Genomic DNA, 27,575 nt, shown 5'->3' with positions numbered 1-27,575 from the left:
AAAAAAAAAAGGAACACAGCATAGTTATTTGTGTGCTAGGCACTGTACATAAACAGGCCTATCTCATCATGTCACGTCACTTCTGGTATCCTTTAGGGCCGGTTCACACGGACGCTTGGCGGCGTCTACCGTCAAGCATTCGGGACCCATCGGCTAAACTCTCCCATTCAAGTGAATAGGAGCGTTTAGCATTGCGCGGTTACCGTCGATTGCATAAACGAGGCATTCTGATCCCGATTTAACGCATCGTTTCGGCCGTCCCTAGAAGCCGCATGCAACGTCCAGGGACGGCTAGCCGGCGCGGCTTCATGTCCCCCTGCGGGGACGAGAAACGCCGATCGCGACGATCTCTGTACCGCCGCCACCGAACGGGACGTCACAGGACGACGCGACTTCCTGGCCGCCCCAACGCCGCCTGCCGTCCGTGTGAACCGGCCCTTAACTCACTGCTGCCTCTCTTCTCCTGAAATGGTGACGCTCTAGTCCTGCCTTTGAATTTCCTGGGGGAGGTTTGCTGTCATTCCTTTTTAACTCTGTAGCCTTTTTTATCAGCTTAGAGATGAATAAAGAGTGGAATGTACTTTCCCGTCCTCTGGTAGGAAGCTTTAGGAAAACATTAAAGTGTTTACTAAAAATAGAAAAAATATATCACACAGTCCCTTTCAAGTTTAATGCCAGTACAGTAAACACTATACAATTCCACCAACACAACTTCAAAGCTAGAAAGACTAAACACTGCCACACACATGGAATTAACACATGGGTTGTTTTTTTTCATTTTGGGTATAAAGGTGGATATTATCCTTGACTATCTTGTAAAAATAAGAAGAACAAAGCCGCGCTGCTTTATAAGAGTCCCCGCTCGGCCCTTGGAAAGGGTTAGCGGACATTAGGGAAGCCGTCAACAGAGCAGCGGATCAACAATTATGTCTTTGTCCCGTGTAGGAGAATATTCATTCAGAGACTTCACATGCAAAACACAGAGCTGCCTATGGCTGGGGCTGCAATGATGACCTCTCACAAACAGACTGCAGATTGTGAATGGCTGGATCTGTGCTGAAGGCAAATTATCCATCACTGTGCCTACAAATGTAGTTACTCATTAGCATGTAAAAAGCAAAAAACGCTTTCTGACACAGATACCGGCTGCTAAACAGAAGATGCAATTTAGGAGTCTTTGCCCACTTCACAGGTCCACCTTCACAGCACATTAATAACAGAGGCAGAGTACCACCAGCTCTTCTAACAGGTCATTACCACCAACCTCTGTGCAACCAGCTCTAGGAACTCTATCCAGGCACCACTGGCTGCCACGGGACAGACAGAGCAGCACTCCGCCCTGTGATCCTTCCTACGCTGTCCTCTAGTCCTCGGCCACTGCCCGGGTTCCTTCTGCACTCATGCATGAGCAGCTTACTTACTAGGCAGGCGTTTGATAAGCATGGCGTATGCTGAGTGACATCTAGCAGTTCCTAGAATTGCTTTCCTGTGAGCTGGGGGGACTGCTACACAGATGACATTACTTGTGGTCAAAGGCATCTAGGATAACTGGGCAATAAAGTGCAGGAGAACAAGTTTTTATTATAGGTCATGCCAGATTGTTATTCGGATTTACTAGAACTAAAACCAGGAGTGACAAGACCTCTGACCAAACCTCCTCTTGTTAGATGTCTGCGGTCCATCACAGCTCTATTCACTGGCTTAAAGGTAAACAGATAGAGTGCTGATATGCTGTGGCCACCTGTGGTAAATTTCAGAATGTAAATCAGGAAAGCACTGACTTAATGATTTAGTTATTTCCCTACAGTTCTAAAAAAGATAAGCAACAGCATAACAAAGGGTGGACTTACCTCCCCCAAACCAAACAACCACTATGTATGGTTTAACCTTCCTGGCAGTAAACATAGTTCGGGGCAAGCCGCGCAGGAGGATTTCTCAGGCCCTGCTGGGCCGATTTGCATAATTTTTTTTTTTTGCTACACGCAGCTAGCACTTTACTAGCTGCGTGTGCATACCGATTGCCACGCTGCCCCCCCCCCCCCCCCCCAAAGGGTCACTTCCCTGCAGCACTCAGTGTTTCTGTAAAGAAAAATGACTAATAAGTACTGTATTAAAGAATGAGGGCAATCCATTGTCTGCCAGAATTATATTCCTGGAATCCCTCAGCCGGCTGTGTGTCTGCAACCAATGCAATCAATGAACACAAAGAACACTGCTACAGGCTTGAACTTACAAGCATGGGACGCGTACTGACCGTACAGGATGTGCCATGACAACTTCCTGTCCAGCATTCCAAAGGGAGGCCACTCTAACAGCTCATTCACACTAGGGCTATTAGCGGGTGATTCCCGCTACATGCCAAAGCGCTAGCGCAATATTAACACTACGGCAGTAATCTCATAGAGCTCGATTCACAACATGTCTCAAATGATTTATCTATCACCTAATTAATAAAAATAACCTTTCAGCACCTTTACAAGCAAAATAATCACAAAGAGGAACTCCAGTAAAAATAATTGTAATAAATTAAGTGCTTCATTTTTAAAATAATTATGTATAAATGATTTAGTCAGGGTTTGCCCATTGTAAAATCTTTCCTCTCCCTGATTTACATTCTGACATTTATCACATGGTGACATTATTGCTGTTGGCAGGTGATGTAGCTACTGCTTGCTGTTTTGGCAGTTGGAACAGCTATTTCCCACAATGCAACAGGGTTCACAGACAGGAAACTGCCAGGAGTACCATGGTCCTCAGTTTCTTGTTTCACCACAATATCAGGCATACAGCGCCCCCTGATGGTCTGTTTGTGAAAAGGAGTAGATTTCTCATGTAAAAGGGGGCATCAGCTACTGATTGGGATAAAGTTCAATTCTTGGTCGGAGTTTCTCTTTAAAGTAAGTTGTTCCTGATTAACTTCATTTCAATATTACTTTTCTTACCTGAATTATATTATATTTTTGCTCTTTGGGAGCTTAAAATGTAACACACAGTAGATAAGGTGAAAACAGGTGGAAAAGCTTTGTGAATCATGCGGCCACGGATCGCGGGCGTTTTGTGATTAATGGCAATCGCAAAACGTGTTGCCTGTAGCAATTTCTCGCGATTCAGGCGTGATCACTATATAGTGCTTATAAAAGCGCTGATCGCGATCGTCGGGAATCGCGAGTGTACAGTGATTTTACCGTGGTGATCACGGGGAAAAAAAAAAAAAAAAAAACCTGTGAAACAGGTAGCGCTGAGCGTTACGGTTTTGCGCTTTTACCTGTCAATAATGGACCCTAAGCACTAGAATACATACATATATACACACACAGGGCTGTGGAGTCGGAGTCGTGGAGTCGGAGTCGTAGAGTCGGGCAATTTTGGGTGCCTGGAGTAGGAAAAAAAATGCACCGACTCCTAATGAATTTGTAACTAATTAAAATAGAAAATATGATAAAATGTTCTATTTCTCAGATAATAGTCATAAAAAATAATGTATATATACAGTAATAGCTGTGCTTTGTCCACAAAAATGAAAAACCAATCAAAATGAGTTACTTGTGCTGCTTCAATAAAGCAGTCCCCGTATTTTTAAGGTCAGATATACATATCTGATTGTGACTGTATATATGATGTGTACACAGGAATCTTATATATACTAAATAACATCTATGCTGTAAGTATAAAGCCTGATGTGTAGCTGTGTCACTAATAGAGATGGTCAACGAGATGGAAATAATTCCGCATTGATGCTGATTTATGCAAATGTATGCACTCCCTTTGCTGATGAAATCAAATAATTTGATATGTTGTTAAAATTTGGTTTGGTGACTACAAATTAAAAAAAGGTAACTGAGACGGATGAAAAGTTTTATACATACCTGGGGCTTCCTCCAGCCCGCTTCAGGCTAATCAGTCCCTCGCTGTCCTCCACCACCCGGATCTTCTGCTATGAGTCCTGGTAATTCAGCCAGTCAGCGCAGTCCGGCCGCATGCCACTCCCACAGCCAGGAACATTCTGCACCTGCGCAATAGTGCTGCACAGGTGTAGTATGCTCCTGGCGGCGGAGTGTGTGCATGCGCACTACGCCTGACTAGCTCAAGTACCTGGACTCATAGCAGAAGATCCAGGTGGTGGAGGAGGACAACGAGGCACTGATTATCCTGAAGGTGGCTGGAGGAAGCCCCAGGTATGTATAAAACTTTAAATTTCATCTGTCTCAGGTTTACTTTGTTACACAGTAGTACTATACTCTACATATGCACTCCCCACAGAGCTGCAGGGAATCCACTGAGAATACTGTGCACATTGAACACAGAGGTGTTGTCTGTTTACAATCTCCTCCTTCCCCTGCAGAGTACCTGCACATCATTCTTACATGTACCCACACTTACATTGCCTAGGGCCTGATAGATGTTCTTTGTTCCGGTTTGTACCTTTTACAAGTACTCTTACCAAGGACTAGTTTTAGTCTAAAGGGAATAAATATAGTAGTCTACATATCCTTCTCACTTCAGTTGTCTTGTAAAATTCCTAAGCGTTGGCAGTTAAGAGACGAATTTCATGTTACATACTTTTAAGCAACAAAATTGTAATATGCAAATTAAAGGAGTCGGAGTCGTGGAGTCGGAGTCGGTGGAATCCTAAACTGAGGAGTCGGAGGATTTTTGGACCGACACCACAGCCCTGTACACACACACACACTAAAATTTGGCCACCTCTTTAGGGCTCGTTTCCACTAGTGCGGTGCGAATCGCTGGGATTCCACCGCTGACGAAAACGCATGCGGATGCGATTCCGCGTGCGTTTTTGCCGCGATTTCGCACAGGCAGGGTATATGCGAATTTAACCATGTCACTGCCTGGTTAAATTTACATTAGTTTTCATGCGAATTCGCACACGAAATTGCGGCAAAAACGCATGTGCGTTTTCCCTATCAACTACATAGCCTGCGAATCGCCTGCATTCCTCACGCAGGCGAATTCTGCAGGCTCTACCGTGCAGAAGAATCCTGCACAGAAAAACCTGACAAGTGGAAACAGGCCCATCCACTTGTATTGGCTGTGCGAGTCTGCATGCAGGAAACGCATGCGGATTCGCTCTAGTGGAAACGGGCCCTAACACTTTAGATAATACAGTATAATCTGGTTATGATAAACTCTGATATAGTAAACATTCAGTTATAGGACAATGTCCATTATAAGTCTATGGGATCAACACTTGGTATAGTAAACCTGAATATAAAAACTGTTATAGTAAAGGTTTTTCAGCCCCTATGTGACGCTGACTCTAAAGTAAAAAGTAAAAAGTGGGCAGCGCATGCGTCATAGGCCAGTGTGAAGCCCATGGTCAGCTGCTCTCTTCAGGCTGCTGCTGCAAGTCCCGCCCACAGAGGTATCAGAGCCACTCACAGGAAGTGGCTGCCTCTGTTCAGAGATAGCTGCAATTGGATACTATACCAGCAATTTGTCTGGCTATGCAGCCCTGAGGTATACTTAACCTTGTAGTCCACCAAATGTACAAGTGCTTGTACTGTACCTCCAATGGGAGGACAGAGCTGCTCCTGTGCAGCAGAGAATGTACCAGGGCATGCTGGGACATTTCTAGGACAACTTCTGATATAGTAAACCCCTTTTCCTAGTCCCCTGGAGTTAACTATAACAAGATCATACTGTACTAACAGATAACTTTTTCCCCAGCTGCAGTACGAAGTTCTTGTACACCAGCCAATGTTGCCCTCCACTAGAGGGAGCTGTAGGAAAATAAGTTGTCTGTCAAAAGTGCAACTATGGCTGAATACCTTTCTTTGTTAAGAGATGAAACAGTCAGATAGATATACAGTAGAATCCCATCCAAGTGAATAGCTGTAAGTCAAATCTGCAGTCTGCAAATCAGAAGACACATAGCTTACTTTACTTCCAAGTGTATAAATCAGGTAACCTCAACCACAATTGTTTCGTGGACCACAGAGGATCCCCTTTATCAAGGTATGACGAATCAGCAATATGTACCATAGTAGTTCTCCTATGGGATTAGTCCAAATGGGCTAGCCTTTTGGAAAAAGGTGTAACTTATGCATCTGCTGAGGAGGGCTGGAAGTATTGCAGTACCATTGTTGACCAGTTTGAAAGTTGCAGTAAGTGAGTGTGGTCCTCTACTCTCCTCCCCAAGGCCTTGTTCACATAAATCCTTGTGCGCAATTTTTTTTAGCGCCTCCCGGCTCTTACCTGCGCATTAGGGATTTTTTGTAAAGAGCATCTCTAAGCACTTTTGCAGAGCGATTTGTTTTTTTTCACTTCCTGACATCTGTCAGGAAGTGAACTCTTTTACCCGGAAATAAAAGCGCTGGGGAAATCGCTATACAATGCACTTTTTCAAGCGCTTAGCAATTTCCCTATACCTTCCATTGAACCAAAACGCTCAGAAAAAAAAAAAAAATCAAAATTCAGATCGGACAGTTTAGGGAGGAGGGATATCGATAGAAAATTATATCATGTATACCTAGCATAATACTTTTACCCACAGCCCCTGAACAAGCATGCAGCAGATCAGGCGTTTGACATTGTCAGATCTGACAAGATTAACTGCACGCTGGTTTCAGGTGTGCGATTCAGACACTACTGCAGCCAAATAGAGCAAGGCTCCCAGGCAACTGATATTGTCTAAAATGAAATAAATATGGCAGCCTCCCTAGTCTTCTCACTTCAGTTGTCCTTTAAATGCCCAATCACCTGTTGCCAATGTGATCTTTTGGATAAGCTGCCAACCAGCCACATCCAACATTCTGCCTCACTCTCTCCCTCAGATTCCATCTTGTTTGACATTATGGGGAATGCAGCGGGGAAAGTGAGACTCCCCCCTGCGGCAGCAGGAAAAGTAATATTCCTTGGCAGAGGGATTCCGAGACAGGAATTCCACAGCATGAGATTTCTGCAAGTGTCCCCAAAAGAGAACACAAGTCAGTGGGTAATATAACTCGCCGGCATACAGCGAAGACCTGCAAAACCGCTTTCACAGTGATCTCAGGGGAGGAAAGGAAAAGCCATTCACCCAAATCACTGATAGAAGTCAGGCTGTGAGTACAACGCGACTGATCTCTGCCTCCTAGCAAAGCTTTTATAGGGATGGGTTGTGGCTTGGCCGCAGGTCATTCACCGGCCCAGAGAGAATGAGGGAGATCTGGAGACCGTCCGCTAGAGGGGATGGAATTGCAATCATCACAGAAAATAGGACGGCTATTTCCCTGAGCCGAGTCCACGGCGCTGGATCAGGGTAAAGTCTGTCATACGGGGCAGGGGGAGTGGCTAAAGGCAGTGAATACACCACCTGCCAGCTGATCCCACACACCACTGATGCCATGATTATGAACATGTGTAATTATAGCTTACTGTCAGTTTTGAAAAAAAACTGGCTGCAAGGGAAAGATCAATTGTAAAGCACACCTGAAGTCTGCCAAAACTCAAAAATTAAAACCTGGTGGGTCAGAGGACTTAAAGGACAACTGAAGTGAGGAATATGGAGGCTGCCATATTAAAATTTCCAGTTGCCAATCTTGCTAATCCTCTGCCTCCACTTTTAGGGCCTATTTCCACTAACGCAAATTTGCGAGCATTTTCTGCATGCAGAGTCGCATGACATATACAAGTCAATGGGCCCATTTCCATTACAGGAGAAATTAGCTTCCCCCTGCAGACAGGGAAGAGAGAAAAAAAAAAAAAAAAAAATCGTCCGCCTCTAACAATTTTCCACACCATTCGAGTTTTTGCTTGCGAAAATCAATAGTAATGAATGGAGAGACCGGAAAATAAAAATCAGGGGGTTCTATGCAGATTCATCTAGCCTTAGCCATAGACCCTTAGGGCCCTTTTCCCCCAGAGCGTTTGCGCTGGCTAATTCGCAAAAACGCAAACCGCTATCGATTTTACAATCGCTACGGTTTGCTTTTTAACATAGGAATCGCGGTAGGTAATTTCCACTACCGCGTTTCGTTTTTTACTTGATCGCGATCGCGCCACGGAGCGACTTTTGCCGCGATTTTGCTATGCAGTGCATAGCATAGCAAAATCGCGGCCGCGAACGTCGGGGAATCGGCGGTAATTGTGATTCAGCAATCGCTAGCGTTCAGCGTGAACGCTAGCGATTGCTAGTGGAATTAACCAGTTAACCCCCAAGGGTTTTTACTCTAACGGACCAGAGCAATTTTCACTTGTCAGTGCTTCTCCCTTTTATTCCCTAATAACTTTATTACTACTTATCACAAGAAAATGATCTATACCTCGTTTTTTTCACCACCAATTAGGCTTTCTGTGGGTAGTACATTTTGCTAAGAATTTTTTTTATTCTAAATGCATTTTAATGAGAAAAAAAACAAAAAAAAAAATAGAAAAAAAATCATCTCAGTTTTCAGCCATTATAGTTTTAAAATTAAACATTCTCCTGTGGATAAAACAAACACATTGTATTTGCCCAGTTGTTCCGATTATTAAACCATTTAAATTATGTCCCTATCACAATGTATGGCGACAGTATATCATTTTGAAATATAGGTGTTATTTTTCTGTTCTGTTTTTTTGTTCTGGCCATAATTACAAGCCCCAATGTAATAAATTAAAATTAATTTTCCCCCATAAAATATAGATTAAAAAAAAGCTGAGTCCCTAAGGCAAGTATATTTATTTATTTTAAGCTGATTTTTTTTTTTACAAGTGTTTTCTTTTGGAGGGGGAGTGTTGGAAGTGGAATTTTATTAATTTTATTACTCATGTGTATGTACTTGTAAATGTATGTATTTTGTATACTTTCATATACTTTTTGGCCACAAGATGGCGCTAGTGAACACTTGTTATAGTAAGTGTTCACTTTTTTTTTTTTTTTTTTTTTTTTACACTTTATTTAATTGTTACATTTCCTGTTTTTGTGAATGGACGTAGCCGCTGTTCGCGGTCACGTCCATTCACTCCAGGCACTGCGATTGGGTAGAGGACCGTTTGGTCCTCTTCCCCAATCCCTCAGCACGGGATCCTGACGGAAACGGCAGCCGTAGCGGCGCGCACACGGCGGTAGCAGCGGCGGGAACGCGCGACTTATTAATACGTCATGTTGCCGTTAATAGGGTAAAGCATGGCGTATTAATGCGTTAGGATGCCACTAAATGGTTAAACAAGCATACAGTACATCAAGTGTTTCTGACAGCAAACTGTCAGGACCATGGTCATGACATCACACTGTGGGAGGGGTTTCACCAGAATATCAGCCCTCCCTGTTTGTGCAAAGGGAAGGATTTCTCATGGGAAAAGGGGGTATCAGCTACTGATTGGGATGAAGTTCAATTCTTGTTTTACAGTTCCTCTAAGCTGGAGTTCAAGTTGACCTCAAGACGACCCTAGTTTGCCTAGCTACTATAGCTGAGCATAAACTGTATGGGGAACTGAAAGGCCTGTGTACATTAGCCCTTGATAAATAAGCACTAGCATAGGTTTATAGCCACTGTGGAATTTCCCTATAAACAATCTTGCCCTAACATCTGACAGCAGCAAAGATCCGCAATATACCGATCTGGGCTAGGAGAGGCTGCCTCATCTGCATGACCTTCTGCAGCCGCCTCCACATTAGCCAAATGTCAGTGCTTTTGTGGAGGGAGCCGTCTGTTTATGCAAGTTCACCGCGCTGCCAGTCTTCTGGCCACTGATGAGAAGAACTAAAAGAAATTAAAAACTCAGAGTAAAGCTACCCACGTCACAATTTTCCCAACGACCGATGATTCTTTTGAGTACCGAGCGATTGATTCCGAGATATCGTGAAGTGGGTACAAGCGCACGACCATGCGAACGACGCTTAGCATCGCAAGAAGAACCATCACGGCGGGGTAGACCGCTAAGATCCGACGCCTCCCGCACAAAGTACCGCGAACGCTTGAAGTCTCGTTCGCTCGAGGTGTGATGCCATGCATACCCATTGGCAAGAAGAGGCGTCGCTAACGACCGTCGTCAAGGGGATGTCACAGAGTCCTCCCGTGTGTACGAGGCTGCGGTGCTCCGCACTGCACAGCCCTCCCGTGTGTACGAGGCTGCGGTGCTCCGCACTGCACAGCCCTCCCGTGTGTACGAGGCTGCGGTGCTCCGCACTGCACAGCCCTCCCGTGTGTACGAGGCTGCGGTGCTCCGCACTGCACAGCCCTCCCGTGTGTACGAGGCTGCGGTGCTCCGCACTGCACAGCCCTCCCTGTGTGTACGAGACTGCGGTGCTCCCCACTGCACAGCCCTCCCGTGTGTACGAGACTGCGGTGCTCCCCACTGCACAGCCCTCCCGTGTGTACGAGGCTGCGGTGCTCCCCACTGCACAGTCATCCTGTGTGTACAAGGCTGCGGTGCTTCGCACTGCAGTGTCCTTGCGTATGTATGGGGCTGCTGTGCTCTGCACTGCACAGAAGTTGTCAAGTTTTCCTGATTTCCGGTAAAAATTTGAGGCTGTGCAGAAGACTATAGAAAAGGCCATCACTAATGTTACCAGCATCCGGCAGGACTTTGTGACAGTGGCAGTATTCTACCGATAATGATTATCAAGCAGCTGCTCGTGCAAATGATAGCCTATCACTGAAATGTTTGCATAACAGGACGATTATGCAAAAGGTGAGTATTTTCCAACACAAGACATCAAAACATTCAGCGGTTATTTGCATCAAAGAGAAAATAATTTGATTAACATTGAAAGACTGGTTTGACAACCAAAATATGCAAAAGGCAAACGCCGATTTGAAAATCGGTTATTCGTTGCCGGTTGGCAGCTTGAAGCTGGAAGGGGGAAGTGCGCCTAGTGAGTCTTGCAACGCGTCAGACGTTTGGACCACATACAGGACCGCGGACTTCTGGGTAAGTAACCACCTCTCTCCCAGCCGCACACCTGAGGCAATCAAGCCTCATTTTAATTACGGCTTTGAATAGTTTACTACTCGTGAGCTCAACACTATCCATATGTGAGCAAGGCTCCATCGTGATTCTCCCAGCACCAGGAACCAATGTTTGAAGTGCCCATGGTAAAGTGGGGCCCGGATGCCTAAAAAAAGCATGCCAGGGGAAGAAGTCCATAATGTGATTAACAGGGACACGTTCTCAACGTGGCCACTTCAAGTTTCGGCATTTGCAGCTTGAAGATTGAGGACTGCGGTGGCTGGATGGTGTAATGGTTAAGGGCTCTGCCTCTGACACAGGAGACCAGGGTTCGAACCTCAGCTCTGCCTGTTCAGGAAGCCAGCACCTAGGAGTAGGAGACCTTAGGCAAGGCTCCCTAACACTGCTATTGCCTATAGAGTGCGTCCTAGTGGCTGCAGCTCTGGCGCTTTGAGTCCGCCAGGAGAAAAGCACGATATAACTGTTCTGTGTCTGTCATACAGACGGACTAGGGAGACAGCCCATATAATTTACAAACCTCCCTTAAAAGGGAACCATGGATTTTTCCTTTTAAAATAATACCAGTTGCCCGACTCTCCTGCTGATCCTGTGTCTCTTATACTTTTAGCCACAGCCCCTCAACAAGCATGCAGATCAGGTGCTCTGACTGAAGTCAGACTGGATTAGCTGCATGCTTGTTTCAGGTGTGTGATTCAGCCACTGCTGCAGCCAAAGAGACCAGCAGGACTGCCAAGCAACTGGTATTGTTTAAAAAGGAAACCTCCATATCCCGCAGCTTAGGTTACCTTTAAGGAGAAAAAAAAACACACACACACACACACACACACACACACACACACACACACACACACACACCTTCCTCCCCCCCAATGCGAAAAAACTGCACATTGCTCCCAGTGCACTGGGTTCTTGCACTGGAAACCATTGTGGAAAATGCCCCTTATTTTAGGCACGTGTGACCCCAGCCTCAGGGTGTTTGTTTTCAAAAGCATTTCCTGTACAACAGTTGCTAAATCTAACTGCCCAAATAGGGAGGCTGGTGTTTTACCATTTTGGCATTTAGATTTGACAACTGCTGCTCAGCAAGTGCTTTTCGAAAAAAAAAAAAAAATCCTGAAAGCTGGGGTCACACTCGCTTAAAATTGAGGGCATTTTTCGCAATGCTTTTCAAACCCTGAGAATTCTCCATGAGGAGACGGACTAGTCCAAAACCTGTCAGATTTGAACTACTTGCTTTTTTCGCTGTAGTGGTCCTTTAAAGATGGTCAATGAGAGCAATCTATGTATGTATAGCCACCTTCACTAATATCTGCCTTTTCATGCAACAGAATACAAGAGTGCTTGTCAAACCATTATAGGATTCAGGAGCTATCCAGGCTGTCCAATTCAGAAGCCAGTAATGTTTGTTTTTTAGGCCCCAGATTTACCGGCAGCCCGCTGGTCTGTGGTCTGTCCAGCTCTGCAATAGCTAAATATATAAAAAGGTAAGCATTAACAATAAGTGGAAGCTAAAAGCACTGCGCTATAATAGCAGGACTCAGGATGCTTTGATTGGCAAAAGACTAGGATATCCATTTAAAGGGTTCATCGCTTGCAAGACAGCAATCAATAGCCAGCAATCAACGGAAATACAAGTTTATTACATACCTAATGGACTCGATATCGATGACTCCCTAAGAACACATTACCGCTAATCTACAATAACAAACCAGAACTGAAAGGAGCAATGCAAAAGAAAAAAAAACAAAATACACTTTTAGCTGACTGAACGTTTTTCCCATTGCAGTCATAAAGGCATCGATGTTTAACCACACTTTACTTTACAATAACAAAGTCAGCATGTATTGTTGATATACTAATCAATCTGTAGTTTATTCTTTTTAAAAATAACTTTTCATGTCAGGTTTTTAGTAAGGCCTTGTTCACATCATAAATCGCAATCGCTGATGCCAGCGCTTTGCGGGAGATTTATTTTTAGCGCCTTCCGGTGCTTACCTGCGCGCTGTAATTTTTTTTTTATAAAGCGCTTTTGCAGAGCGATTCTGTTTTTTTCACTTCCAGACGTCAGTCAGGAAGTGAACTCTTTGACCCGGAAATGATTAAATGCAATGTATTCATTCATGAAAGCACTCGGGAAATCGCTATACAAAGCGCTTTTTCAAGTGTTTTGCGATTTACCTATACCTTCCATTGAGGCAAATCGCCCTGAAAATGGTACAGGCAGCGCAATGGTGAGCGGATTGGAATCAAACCGCTCATGTGAACACTCATAGGGAATAATTGGACAAGCGCTTTTAGCGCGATTTTGAAAATCGCCAGCACTTAAAAATAGCCAAAGCACCCTTAGTGTGAACAACCCCTTAGAGTATATAATTTATACTGTAGGAGTAATGAACCACATTTCTGGTTTACAACCTAAGGCTCAACACACACCATACAATCTTGGTTGTTCAATCTTACCACTTTCATGTAGTATAAGAGCTTATCCAATCAATCATTCAAGGTATTTGCAATCTGTTGGCCCTTATACTACATAAATTTGGTAAATCTGTACAACCAAGATTGTATGGTGTGTGTTGAGCTTTAGACTGATCTTGTGCAGCCCCTGCCATTTACCACTTCCTCAGCAGCCGACATCCGTTTTGGCTGGTTTACACTGAGCGATTGCGCTCTGCTCACTGATCGCAGAATGGATGTTTATATAAAACATCTTATTTGCATGAAGTGATTAAACATCGGATTTGATGAAGTAGAACATAAATGTGCATTTTGAAAGCAAGTACTACACGTTTAGTTATAGTTCTATATTTGTACAGTATATAGTTTTTTTTTTTCCTGTCGGACTCAAAGCTCTTGCGAGGCAGCTACTAGAGTGCTCTGAGATAGTAGCAGTATTAGGGAGTCTTGCCCAAGAACTCCTTAATGAATAGGCGCTGGCTTACTGAATAGGAAGGGGTGAGATTTGAACCCAGGTGTCCTGTGTCAGAGGCAGTACACTATCCAGGGATACTATCTGTAGTATCACATTCATCTGTAGAGTCCACATTATTAGCAACTTATTGACTGCCTGCAATTGTGATTGCAATGTACAATGAAAAGTGTAATGCTACGTCTACACATAGCGAACCGGCGGCGATTTGGCTTATCGAGCCACTGATGAGGCTCGATTGATAAGATCCGACAGGTCCGAACTCGCTGCCGCCGATTCCCTTCTCGTTCCCCAGGAGGGGATAATGGCAGGAATCGAGCGGAAGATAAGCGACGCCGGCGGATCGAATCCGACGCACGCACGGGCGAGCGGGGACGCGGCAGGTATGCGCGGGGATGCGGAAGAGGCGAATCCAGCGGCTAATCGTGCCGCCGGATCGCTCCGTCTAGATGAGGCATTATGCCTAGTATAAACCATACAATTTTCTGTAAGATTTTCTGTAAAGTACTGGTAGAGACTGGTCATCTCTGGTGCATTGTCTTCTGGTTATCTGCTGCTGAGTAGAACAATGCCTAATTGCTAGGCAGATAGATAATTTCCAACATGTTGGAAATTATCTATCTGGCAGGCAAATCTTAAAGGAATACTATCGATGTATGCATTTATTTTTAAATGCTGTATGTTGTAGCACACATTAGGACAAGTACTAGGAGCAATTTGATTCCTCACACAGCTGTTCCTCTCAGCTGTAAAATCCTCCGTCAGTTTTGGCGTCAGTGTTGGATACAAATGTATCTAATACTGAGCTCCCAGAGGGCTAGACCATGTCTCTGCAAAGGGGAGATGCTATCAACTCCTCAGTTTATAGTTTAATTATTACCTTGCTGAAAGAATCTTGTTGATATGGTGGTAAGGGGTTAAAGATTCTAGCAATGTGTGTTTATTATCTTTGCTTCTCTTTACTGATAAAGATACTAATAATGCTAATTGTAGACAGTGGTCTGCCCCTCTCAGCAGCTTGTAAAGTGGATGCAGCCTGGAGTGAATCGCCTCAAGCAGGCAGCCAGTCTGAGTGTAAACACAGACTCGTGGTATAGCTAGTTATATTCCAGCAATATTACAGCTCATTTAGTTACCTATTACCACCTCAGATCAGCCTGTTTCTCCTCATGTCTCCTGCATGCTGTGAGTGACACAGTGAAATATATTTGTGAGCTGTGTGACAGAGTAACCAAGCAGCTCAGGGTGACCCAAACTACTATGAGCTGTGTGAGAAATGAATTTTTAAGCAGGGATAGAGGGAGAGAGACCTGGGTGAATAAATAAAATGCCCCTAGCACTAGTGGTAATGTGTACACTAATATAGAGTATTAAAAAAAAAAGTCGTTTCAATCGATAGTACTCCTTTAAGGTGGCCATACACTGGTCGATGTGCCATTAGATCGACCAGCTGACAGATCCCTATCTGATCGAATCTGATCAGATAGGGATCGTATGGCTGCCTTTACTGCAAACAGATTGTGAATCGATTTCAGCCTGAAACCGATCACAATCTGTTCAGCTGCTCCTGCCGCCTGTCCCCCCCCCCCCCCGTATACAGTACCTGAGGCTGGCTCCCGGGCGTCTTCTCTGCACTGCACCGCACCGCTGTTCTTGCTCCATCCCGGCGCTTCCTGTGTTACTCCGTGACCAGGAAGTTCAAATAGAGCGCCCTCTATTTCAACTTCCTGGTCACCGGAGTGACACAGGAAGTATAAGCGTACACTGGGACATGCGGAAATGCGGTGCAGCGAGGAGAAGAGGACCCCGGAGCCAGCTTCAGGTAATGTATACATGCTCGGATCGGGCCCGAATCGTACGCCGCAAGCGACGCGCTCCTACCGCCGGGCGATCGAGGGTAATTTCCCGCACGGCGCGATCGACGGACCGATCCGATTTCGGGAGGAAATCGGATCGGCGGGTGCGTTTAGCGCAAGCGATTGGCAGCAGATCCGATCCCAGGATCGGATCTGCTGTCGAAACAGCCGTGAATCGAGCCAGTGTATGGCCTGCTTTATGCTAGGAATACACGATACTTTTGTACCACTGAATCTAGCCGCTGATGGCTCGATTGATAAAATCCGACATGTCCAATCACCCGCCAGATCAATTCCGCTCTCGATACCGCAGGCAGGACAATGGAAGAAAACGAGCAGAAGATAAGAAGCGCCCGCGGGGACGCGCCGGAATCGATCCAGCGGCTCAATTCAGTGGTACAAAACGTACCGTGTATTCCTAGCATTTCAGAGAATCTGACAGAAAAATTGTAAGGTGTGTACTAGGCATTAGATTAGTTGAGGGAATCCCAGCAGGAAATCTCAGATCAACAGGCAGTCCCTGCCCATAGCGACTCATTTGAAAGAAATGAGGGACCTAGCAGGAAACTTTCAACACTAATTGCACACCAGGACCCTCGTCCTTCAGCTGCTGGGATTTGGGTACAACTTTACTTAAAGTAAACCAGAGATGTATTAAAAGTAAAAATGCATACATACCTGGTGCTTCCTCCAGCCCCCTTCAGCCTGATCTCTCCCTCGCTGTCCTCCTCCGCTGCCTTGTTCCTCCGCTATGGCTCCCGGTAACTTCGGGAGTCGGGGCTTACTGCACGTGCTTGGCCCGGCCACACGCGGCCCGGGAGCAATCTACTCCTATACAGGTGCAGAACACTCCCAGACGGGGGAACGCACGCCGTCGCACTGTGCCAACTGGCCGAAGTTACAGGGAGGATTGCGGAGAATCCAGAAGGCTGGAGACTGGAGAAGGCTGGAGTAGTCCCAGGTATGTAAGAATTTTTCCTTTTAAAACTCAGGTAAACTTTACCTATTTGGTTGGGAGTTTGGATATAGTGTTTCCTGCTGGGTCCCTCATTTCTTGCCCTCATGAATGGTTGTGACCAAACTGCAGGGAGCAGCCCTCGGTCTAGCGCCCAATTGACAATAAAAGTGCACAACAAAGTACACACACACAAATAATAATAATAATAATAATAATAATATTCATTACTGTAGAACCCTTCACATCGTCATAGGAAGTGAGACTACAGAAAAATACGCAACGCAGCAAAATAGACGCATGTATGAATACACACGTCACCCCCCCCACCACAACCACCACCCCAAAAAAAAATACAAAAAAAAAAAAAAAACTATAAATGTGCTCAAGTTTTCCTAACTGAAGACAGAGAGGCTGTGTTATCAGATGTAAGGCAGCTGTAGGCCGTCTCCATATGTTCCAGTCTGCAAATCCATAATACGAGCACTCACGGCTTCCTACTCCGGTCAGCTGGTGAGGTCATTGACCCACCAAGTGTTTCTCTGCAGCGCTGCATAAAAAGCACCGCGTTCAACATGAACAATAACTAGTGAGTAGTGCTAGTGTTTTTTTTTTTTTTTTTTTTTTTTTTTTTTTTTTAATTAAACTATCTGGTTTTACAAATGAGAGTTTGGTTGACAGACGTTGGCTTTAAAGGGGAACTGAAGTAAGAGGTATACGGAGGCTGCCATATTTCCTTTTAATCCATACCAGTTGCCTGGCAGCCCTGCTGGTCTATTTCTCTGCAGTAGTATCTGAATAGCTCCAGAAACAACAATGCAGCTAGTCTTGTCAGATCTGACAATGTCAGAAACACCTGATCTGCTGCATGCTTGTTCAGGGGCTATGGCTAATAGTATTAGAGGATCGGCAGGGCTGCCAGGCAACTGGTATTGCTTAAAAGGAAATAAACATGGCAGTCTCCATATACCTCTCTCTTCAGTTCCCCTTTAACTTCTAAACCCTGGATTACGAGTAAATATTGGATTAAAGATCCACCTGGGAAATAGGAGCTTAAAGGGACTCCGAGCAGTGCAGAAACTATGGGAAGATGCACATCATTTTAAAGCTCTCTTTCTAATGATATATAAACCGCCACCCTACGCCTTTTAGTTTTCGCTATTTTCGCGATTGAAATTGCCGCGGCCGCGATTTCAATCGCGAAAATAGAGAAAACTAAAAGGCGTAGGGCAACGATTTAGGTGTCGTCAGAAAGAGGAGAAAGAGAGCTTTAAAATGATATCCATCAAGCCATAGTTATATTGTATTACACAGGGCGACTTTTTGTCAAAGTCAGCAGCTGCATTCAGCAGAATGGAGCTGCTGACACTGGGGAAAGTGTCGCCCTGTGTAATACAATATAACTATGGCTTGATGGATATCATTTTAAAGCTCTCTTTCTCCTCTTTCTGACGACACCTAAATCGTTGCCCTACGCCTTTTAGTTTTCTCTATTTTCGCGATTGAAATCGTGGCCGCGGCAATTTCAATCGCGAAAATAGCGAAAACTAAAAGGCGTAGGGTGGCGGTTTATATATCATTAGAAAGAGGAGAAAGAGAGCTTTAAAATGATATGCATCTTTCCATAGTTTCTGCACTGCTCGGAGTCCCTTTAATAGTACGGTCTATGCCATGATCTGCCCTTTGTTTTCTCTGAGGTATATATGGGCCAGAATACGCAGTGAAGACTTCAAGGACTGCATTGAGGGCCGTATATCTATTCAAACCAAGCACTGAGTAGACTCTAGCACTTGCCAACTTTGTCATTTATTATCTATGATTATGTATGAGAAGATTTTGTAGTTTTTAGATTGTGGTAGGTAGCACTTTCTATCTAGCAGTTTTCTAGATGGGGTTCTGATGTGACTCTGCGGAGTTGACCAATCCAACAGTTACCATTTACCTGGTATTATTTAAAGGATACCAGAACTCAAAAAAAAAAAAAAAAACACACCACACGGAGAAACGGCATGTATTACTACTACCTGTCCTTATGCCCAACGTTACCTTCTCCCCCCCCCCCCCCCCATCCTGTAGCTCACTTAAAACCCCCTGGGATCCTCTATTGGGTCTTACTGCGCAGGCTCCAGGCTGCACCTGTGGCCAGGAGCGCACTGCGCAAGAAGTCATGCACATTGTACTCCCAGCCACTTGCACACGGTGTAGGACTCGCGCAGCCTGGTGCCTGCACAGGAGGTTCCTACCCAGCCGACCTGAAGAGGATCCTGGTGGTGGTGGGGAAGATAGAATGGGGGAATGGTGGACATAAGGACAGTTAGTAGTATATGCCTGCTCCCCGTTTCTCTAACGTTTTTGGGCTCTGGTGTCCTTTAAAAAGGAAAAAAAAATATGGCAGCCTCCATATCCCTCTCATCTGGGGTTCCTTTTAAAGCAATTCAAAGTACACCTGTATTCTCATCAGAGACGGCCTCAAACCACCATGTTTTTTAGTACAGAGCGAGTATATATCTGTGCTACAGCCAATCATCCACAAAACAGGGGACTGTGATAGCAGCCTCATTTCTTGTAGGAGAGGTTTCCCTGTACACTTGGAGTAATCATACACTTACCATACTTTTCCTCTACACTGTAAGATGGATATTCCAACTGCTTCATGTAGCTATACATGCATTTAGGCTCCCAACATGGTCTGTATTTCTACCATAAACACTCTACATCGCTACAAGTAATACAAATTGGCAGCACGGTGGCGTAGTGCTTAGCTCTCTTGCCTCGCAGTGCTGGGTCACCGGTACAAATCCCAGCCAGGTCACTATCTGCAGAGGGTTTGTATGTTCTTGTGTATGTGGGTGTTTCCTCCAGGCACTCCGATTTCCACCCACATCCCAAAAACATACAGATAAGTTAATTAGCTGCGCCCTAAATTGCAGGACTGTGGAGCAGGTACAAAAATCTTTCGACTCCAACTCCTCAGTTTATGAAACCACCAACTCCGGGTACCCAAAATTGAATCCACAGCCCTGCTAAATTGGCCCTAGGCTATGATACATACACTACACAATACATACATAGACATAGGACTATGGCAGGGATTAGATAGTGAGCCCCTCTGAGGGACAGTTAAGCTACGTACACACATACGACAACGATAATTCGTTGTGAACAACGAACAAACTTTTAATTGACGAAAGAACGACCTAAGTAAAGTTAGCTTTTAAAAGGTGTGTAACGATCTGATCGTTAGAACAAACGTTACATCACGTAAAGCAACTATTGCGCATAAAAATGAAAAGTTCCACGACCGTTTTCCAACGATGTACTACTTTTGCAAACGATAGTCGTTGGAAAAAAATCTGCCAAGCTAGATCATTCGTTTTTAACGATGTAGCTCGTCCATCGTTTGACTTAATGGTCATTGGTTGCTTTTTTTTTAAACGATCGTCGTTTGAAAGGATCGGGGAACGATCATTCCAAATGACTATAGTCGCATGTGTGTATGCACCTTTAGTCAAAAGACAATATGCTCTGTACAGCGCTGCGGAAGGTGCCAGGGCTATATAAATACTAAATAATAAAAAACAGAAAAACAGCCAAAGGAGCAGTCTTCAAGGGCCACAGTCTTTTCTCTCTCAGGAAAGTGATTTAAATAGATTTTTTTTCTACAACAAAACTTCAAAAGCTTTCGAAAGGTTGGTTTTTCACGGTTAAAATTTCTGTGCGTGTCGGAGGGGGATTTTGAGGGGGGCACTCGCATTCCAGTCGCCAGTTACACTCTGTGTAGACATTCCTATTCACAAAGCAGATCACTTTACAAAAATATGCCAGGTGTGAGCTGCAGGACAGTATCGAATTATCTACGACTGGCAGTCAGCTGAGTAATGCTACGTACACACATGCGACAACGATCGTTCGTTGTCAACGACGAACGATCTTTTAATTGACGAAAGAACGACCGAAGTAAAGTTAGTTGTAAAAAGTATGTAACGATCACATCGTTAGAACGAACGTTACACCACGTAAAAGCACTTAATGCGCCTGCGCATAAAATTGTAAAGTTCCTTGGAGAAAAAGTGAAATGCGCATGTCCAGCCTGGTACGAACGATCGTTTCCAACGATGTGCCACTTTTGCTAACGATCGTCGGTGGTAAAAATCCGCCAAGACAGAACTTTGTTTTGTAGCGATTTGCCTCGTTCGTCGTTTGCCTTAATAGTCGTTGGTTCGTTTTTTGTAACGATCGTCGTTGGTAAAGATCGGGGAACGATCGTTACAAACGACTATAGTCGCATGTGTGTACGCACCTTAATGCAATAAGCAGAGGAAGGAGGAACAGATAATGCAATAACACACAAAGCAATGGACGGATTTCAAAGAGCTCAACCTGGATGCATACAGCTAAGCCAGCAGATGTGGGATATTAAATACACAATATACCAACATTATACGCAAAACTAACCTGTAATATCTTGGGGGGGAAAAAAAAAATATCAACAGGCTTTCACAGGCAAAAACACAACACAGGAAACAAAGGATTATGAAGCTTGTAGACAACAAAAATAACTAGCTGTACCTACTCGCATATAAGCCGACCCGCGTATAAGCCGATGTCCCCACTTTCCCCTCAGAAGCCAGGAAAAAGTGATTGACTTGCGTATAAGCCCCCTCCCTAGCATAGCCCACTCCACAGTAGCCAGATGTGCCCCCAGTACAAGTCAATCCCCCTCCCCATAGCCAGATGTGCCACAAGGATGGATAGTTGGTGTCTCAAGATGCCACTAGATGAGGTCATAGATATGAGACAGCGATTGCCACATAGGAAGAATCCCCGATCATTGCACCGCTGACATGCTGCTTGCAGGCTCCGCTCCACAAGCCGGGGGACACAGGTAGTCTTGATCAGCGCACTCTGCATACCATGCTGCAGGGGAAGGGGGCACGGACACAGCAGGGAGCCAGCTGGCAACAGCAGGATCACTAGTGCACGATTCTTGCGCTCCTCTGCCAGTAACACAACCTGCTCCACCATCCGCCTGACTCGCATATAAGCAGAGGGGGCAACTTTTCAGCACATTTTTTGTGCTGAAAAATTAGGCTTATACGCCAGTATATACAGTATATTTGGGGGCATTTTACACTAGCAGAGCAGATGCAAAACTGGCACGGTAAGCCCATCCACTAGGCAGATGCGTTCTGTCCATTTTGAATTCGCTTGCAGCAGAGAGAGTGTGAGTGTGTGAGTGTGTGAGAGTGTTAAGGTGCGTACACACATGTGACTATAGTCGTTTGTAACGATCGTTCCCCGATCTTTACCAACGACGATCGTTACAAAAAACGAACCACCGACTATTAAGGCAAACGACGAACGAGCCAAATCGCTACAAAAGAAAGTTCTGTCTCGGCGGATTTTAACCAACGACGATCGTTTGCAAAAGTAGTACATCGTTGGAAACGATCGTTCGTACTAGGCTTGACATGCGCATTTCACTATTTCTCCATGGAACTTCTCATTTTTATGCGCAGGCGCAATAGTTGCTTTCTGTGATGTAACGTTCGTTCTAACGATCAGATCGTTACACACATTTTAAAACTACCTTTACTTAGGTCGTTCTTAACGAACGATCGTTGTCGCATGTGTGTACGTAGCATAAGAGTGTGAGAGTGTGTGTGTGTGTGTGTGTGTGTGGTGTGTGTGTGTGTGTGTGGTGTGTGTGGTGTGTGTGGTGTGTGTGGTGTGTGTGGTGTGTGTGGTGTGTGTGGTGTGTGTGGTGTGTGTGGTGTGTGTGGTGTGTGTGGTGTGTGTGGTGTGTGTGGTGTGTGTGGTGTGTGTGGTGTGTGTGTGTGTGTGTGTGTGTGTGTGTGTGTGTGTGTGTGTGTGTGTGTGTGTGTGTGTGTGTGTGTGTGTGTGTGTGTGTGTCCTAGGTCAACCATGAACCAATGGGAATCCTCCCAGTTGCTAAGGATTCCCACTGGTCTTTTGCAACCCTATGGAGGATCCCCGAAAAAGGATACTGTCCGTTCTCATGGGCTTTCATTGCATACATTTTCAGGTCCGGTCCAGGAAAACATACAAAGCGGAGGCAGATTTTTTTTTTTTAATGTTAGGAACCACTTCCTGCAACAAGTAGAGCTTAAAAAAAAAAACGTGCCAAATGGGTACATTTTTTAAGCAAGTGTAAACCGGCCTTATGTATGATATGTGCTGGTGTACAAAATTAAAAAAAAAAAACACACATTTTCAACAAAAATGTACATGGGTGGGTTGGCAGCAAACCATGTCTCTGCATATATACAAAGGCTGGCGGCAGGCTTAGCAGCTGTATGTGTAAATGAATGGAAAGGCCCCAGTAACTGTATATTACAGAAGTAGGCTGCCAGCACAAGCAAGCCAATTGTAAAAGCTTTAGTATAGTATGGCAGCATCTGTATATTTCATCACTTCCTACCAAATGGATGTGTATAAACATCCCGTTTGTGCAGTTTTGGTGCAAATAGGTAGTTTATAAAAGCCCAACTATTATGCTAAAACACATGTGCAGAGCGGGAGAGCGCTGGCATACATCTGAACCCTTCAGTCCATGGCTTTAAGTGGTTAAAGTACCAATAAGTGGGGGAGGGGGGGGGGGGGGGGGGGGAGTGTGAATTTGAAGGACACCTTAAGAGTGATATGTAGGCTGACATTTATTTCCTTTAAAACAATACAAGTTACCTGGCATCCTGCTGGTCTCTTTGGCTGCAGTAGTGTCTGAATCACACACCTGATACAAACATGCAGCTAATCCAGTCAGAAACCTCTGATCTCATCTCCATGCTTGTTCAGGGTCTATGGCTAAGAGTTTTAGAGGCAGAGGATCAACAGGACAGCCAGGCTATGTGCATTGCTTAAAGGAAATGAATATGGCCGTCTCCATTTACCTCTCAATCCAGGTTAGTTTTAAAGTGGACCTGAACTCTTGCACATGACAGAAGGAAAACAGAGAAATGCACCCTGTATGTATTTAGAGAGTTTAGCCTATCTAATGCCCCTTCATCTGAGACTAATCACAACTGTAATTTAGTCTCAGCTGGGTCAGCTAGCTGCCTTGGCAGAGCAGCTAATTTGTAAACACAGGATGTTAAGCCCATGTCTGCTTCCATGAAAGCAGGAAACAAATACTGCAGATTTAATGCAGTATTTGTATCAATTGTAACAAAAATGTTATTCTTTAAAAAGTTATTATGCTGTTGCTTATCTTTAAGTTCTGAGTTCAGGTTCCCTTTAAGCCCATGGCAGGCTAGATTACCTGCTTCTCGTTGTCTTTAGTGTCCCACCAATTCCCCACCTCTCCAATATACGACTGGCCCTCAGTCAAGTATCCAAGAAGCACCCGTGGCCAGGAACAAGCGCTTGTAAACCGGGCATGTGCAAGTTCCAAACCCAGGAAAAGGAAGCAAACAACCACAAGACAAAGTAATGAACGAGTGCTTGCCTTCACTGGGCATGTGCAGCACTGATCTACTTTCAAGGCAATTTTACAGCAAAAGTAGTATTTCCTTTTCAATAAGGCCACAAGGGGTTTTGTGAGGAAGCTGCAATGTGGGGAGACAGCATGAAGATTTTAGCTCAGTGCTTCATCCCATTCACAACGACTCACTGAGATCTGACCGGTGGTTGTGCTGTCAGAATATTACTGTACATGGCTTTTCAGTACAATATGAGCACATCAGTCCCCTGCATGTGCAACAGAATTACAGGAGTTGCCATTGACTCCACTGGGAATATATTGCATGGATTATGCAAAATGTCCAATCCCTGGCAAGCAAGTAGAATAAGGCCCTGGTGCAAAAAGGTGTCTTTTATCCACCCTGTCAGAATTGAGAAGTTACAAATCGGACTATCTTCCAATTACAGTTCTGCGACTTGTAAGGGGAAGTTATTTTATAGAAAATTCTGGATTTACACAAGACCCACATGGAACAGCCATGGAACTCCCTGCAAACATAACCTCCAACACACAGACAATCATACTACAAAGATTAGGAGAAACAAAAAAAAATAATAAAAAAGGGGCGCACACATACACATTAGTGCCCAATATGCCAATCGACTGCCAGGATCCAAAAGTTTGCAAAAGTTGGTCAAACTATTGAACCTGATTAGCAATAAAAATAACCAGATAAAAGCCAGTTGACAGCCAGATTCTTCCTACACACGGATCATCCAGAAAGTAAAGCTGGGTACAAACATGTAACTTGACATCAGATCAACAGGTAATCAGACAGGAAGTTGCATCCTGTGTACAAACAACAAGTGCATAAGCTTGTCTACGATCATTAATTGTTGGTTAAATGGTAAATTGTAGTATAAAGGAAAAGTCCACAAATGCCTGGCTGAACAGGTGGCTTTTTAGTCACCTCCAGGGATGGAGCTGCATTTCCTGCATATGGTAGGGAGCTCCAAAGGGTATGAGCAGCATGGCAGAAAGCACTGGCTTCAAAGATTTGAAGAGCACTCTGGAGATAATTATATCGGAAAATTGTATACTTACCTTCCGTAATTTTCCTTTCCTGGATCAAACGATGGCGCCATACGAATGGGTATTGGCTCCACCCCCTAACCCATGTGTATGCCGCCATGTTTGGTCCAGGAAATCGGAAAATTGTATACTTACCTTCCGTAATTTTCCTTTCCTGGATCAAACGATGGCAGCATACACATGGGTTAGGGGGCGGAACCAATACCCATGTGTATGCCACCATGTTTGGTCCAGGAAATAGATTAAATATAGTGTGTGAGTTTAGACAGAGCACTAGCTGTGTGTCTACCCTTATATCTCTCCATGCATATACACAGCATTGGCATAGACACACTATGGAGGAAGCCCAGGAGCTGGGGGGGGGAACCCCAGGAGCTGGGGGGGGGGGAACCCAGGAGCTGGGGGGGGGGGAACCCAGGAGCTGGGGGGGGGGGCAGCTGGGGTACACTAAGAATTGAATCTGCTGCAGCTGAAGTTTTCCTGACTCCCCCAATAACCTCTTTCCCCCCCCCCCCCCCCTATTCATATGGGAATCGCAGAGTGCTCTGTACATGCAGAGCCCCGGTGACAGGCACAGACCCCTCTGTCTGTACACAGCCCCCCATACTACAGACACTGCTCCCTCTGTATGCAGCCCCCCCCCCCCCATTACACATAGTACAGTTCCCCCTCTGCCAGTATACAGCCCCCCACAGCACAGATATCTCTATACACAGCCCCCCTATCTCTGCACACAGCCCTCCATACCACACATATCCCTCTATCTCTGCACACAGACAGCCGGTGACAGGCGCAGCTCCCCCATGTCCGGGCACACAAGCGGTGCTCACTCACCCAGGCTGCCGGTGAAGCCGTCCATGTTGCTCCCGGCGGGGTCTGTCATGCAGTGCGGCTCCCGGTCCGCTGCTCCCGCCTCTCCTCTCCGCTTCAGCTCCGCCTCCTTCTCTGCAATAACTTTATTGTTCCCGCAGCCGCGCACACTCCGAGGAGGAGGAGCTAACAGGAGGAGGATCTGAGCTGCCTGAGTGTCTGTGGCTGGCTGGCGAAGGCTGGCAGCTGTGCAGTGTGTGTGCACTACATGTCTCAGCATAGGGAGAGGCTGGCAGCCGTGCAGTGTGTGTGCACTACATGTCTCAGCATAGGAAGAGGCTGGCAGCTGTGCAGTGTGTGTGCACTACATGTCTCAGCATAGGGGGACGCTGGCAGCTGTACAGTGTGTGTGCACTACATGTCTCAGCATAGGGAGAGGCTGGGAGCTGTGCAGTGTGTGCACTACATGTCTCAGCATAGGAAGAGGCTGGCAGCTGTGCAGTGTGTGTGCACTACATGTCTCAGCATAGGGGGACGCTGGCAGCTGTACAGTGTGTGTGCACTACATGTCTCAGCATAGGAAGAGGCTGGCAGCTGTGCAGTGTGTGTGCATTACATGTCTCAGCATAGGGAGAGGCTGGCAGCTGTGCAGTGTGTGTGCACTACATGTCTCAGCATAGGGAGAGGCTGGCAGCTGTGCAGTGTGTGCACTACATGTCTCAGCATAGGGGGAGGCTGGCAGCTGTGCAGTGTGTGCACTACATGTCTCAGCATAGGGAGAGGCTGGCAGCTGTACAGTGTGTGCACTACATGTCTCAGCATAGGGAGAGGCTGGCAGCTGTGCAGTGTGTGTGCACTACATGTCTCAGCATAGGGAGAGGCTGGCAGCTGTGCAGTGTGTGTGCACTACATGTCTCAGCATAGGGAGAGGCTGGGAGCTGTGCAGTGTGTGCACTACATGTCTCAGCATAGGGAGAGGCTGGCAGCTGTGCAGTGTGTGCACTACATGTCTCAGCATAGGGGGAGGCTGGCAGCTGTGCAGTGTGTGCACTACATGTCTCAGCATAGGGAGAGGCTGGCAGCTGTGCAGTGTGTGCACTACATGTCTCAGCATAGGGAGAGGCTGGGAGCTGTGCAGTGTGTGCACTACATGTCTCAGCATAGGGGGACGCTGGCAGCTGTACAGTGTGTGTGCACTACATGTCTCAGCATAGGGGGAGGCTGGCAGCTGTGCAGTGTGTGTGTGTGCACTACATGTCTCAGCATAGGAAGAGGCTGGCAGCTGTGCAGTGTGTGTGCACTACATGTCTCAGCATAGGGGGAGGCTGGCAGCTGTGCAGTGTGTGTGCACTACATGTCTCAGCATAGGAAGAGGCTGGCAGCTGTGCAGTGTGTGTGCACTACATGTCTCAGCATAGGGGGAGGCTGGCAGCTGTGCAGTGTGTGTGCACTACATGTCTCAGCATAGGGGGACGCTGGAAGCTGTACAGTGTGTGTGCACTACATGTCTCAGCATAGGAAGAGGCTGGCAGCTGTGCAGTGTGTGTGCACTACATGTCTCAGCATAGGGGGACGCTGGCAGCTGTACAGTGTGTGCACTACATGTCTCAGCATAGGAAG

At 45.6% G+C, this 27,575-nt stretch overlaps 1 protein-coding gene across 1 annotated transcript in view; it reads right to left on the bottom strand.

The window, feature by feature from the left end:
• EML4 (EMAP like 4) overlaps window positions 1–26,079 on the bottom strand; it is a 259,771-nt gene extending 233,692 nt beyond the window's left edge. Inside the window, exon 1 of the mRNA XM_068232996.1 lies at window positions 25,980–26,079. Within this exon, the coding sequence (XP_068089097.1) occupies window positions 25,980–26,028 (49 nt within the window). The 5' untranslated portion in view covers window positions 26,029–26,079. The remainder of the gene's footprint in view (window positions 1–25,979) is intronic.
• Between the last annotated feature and the right edge of the window lie 1,496 nt (window positions 26,080–27,575).

This window comes from Hyperolius riggenbachi, chromosome 4 (genome assembly GCF_040937935.1).
Source record: "Hyperolius riggenbachi isolate aHypRig1 chromosome 4, aHypRig1.pri, whole genome shotgun sequence".
NCBI lineage: Eukaryota > Metazoa > Chordata > Amphibia > Anura > Hyperoliidae > Hyperolius > Hyperolius riggenbachi.
The sequence above is the reverse complement of the archived record's forward strand: the minus strand, read 5'-3'. Positions and strand labels throughout refer to the sequence as shown.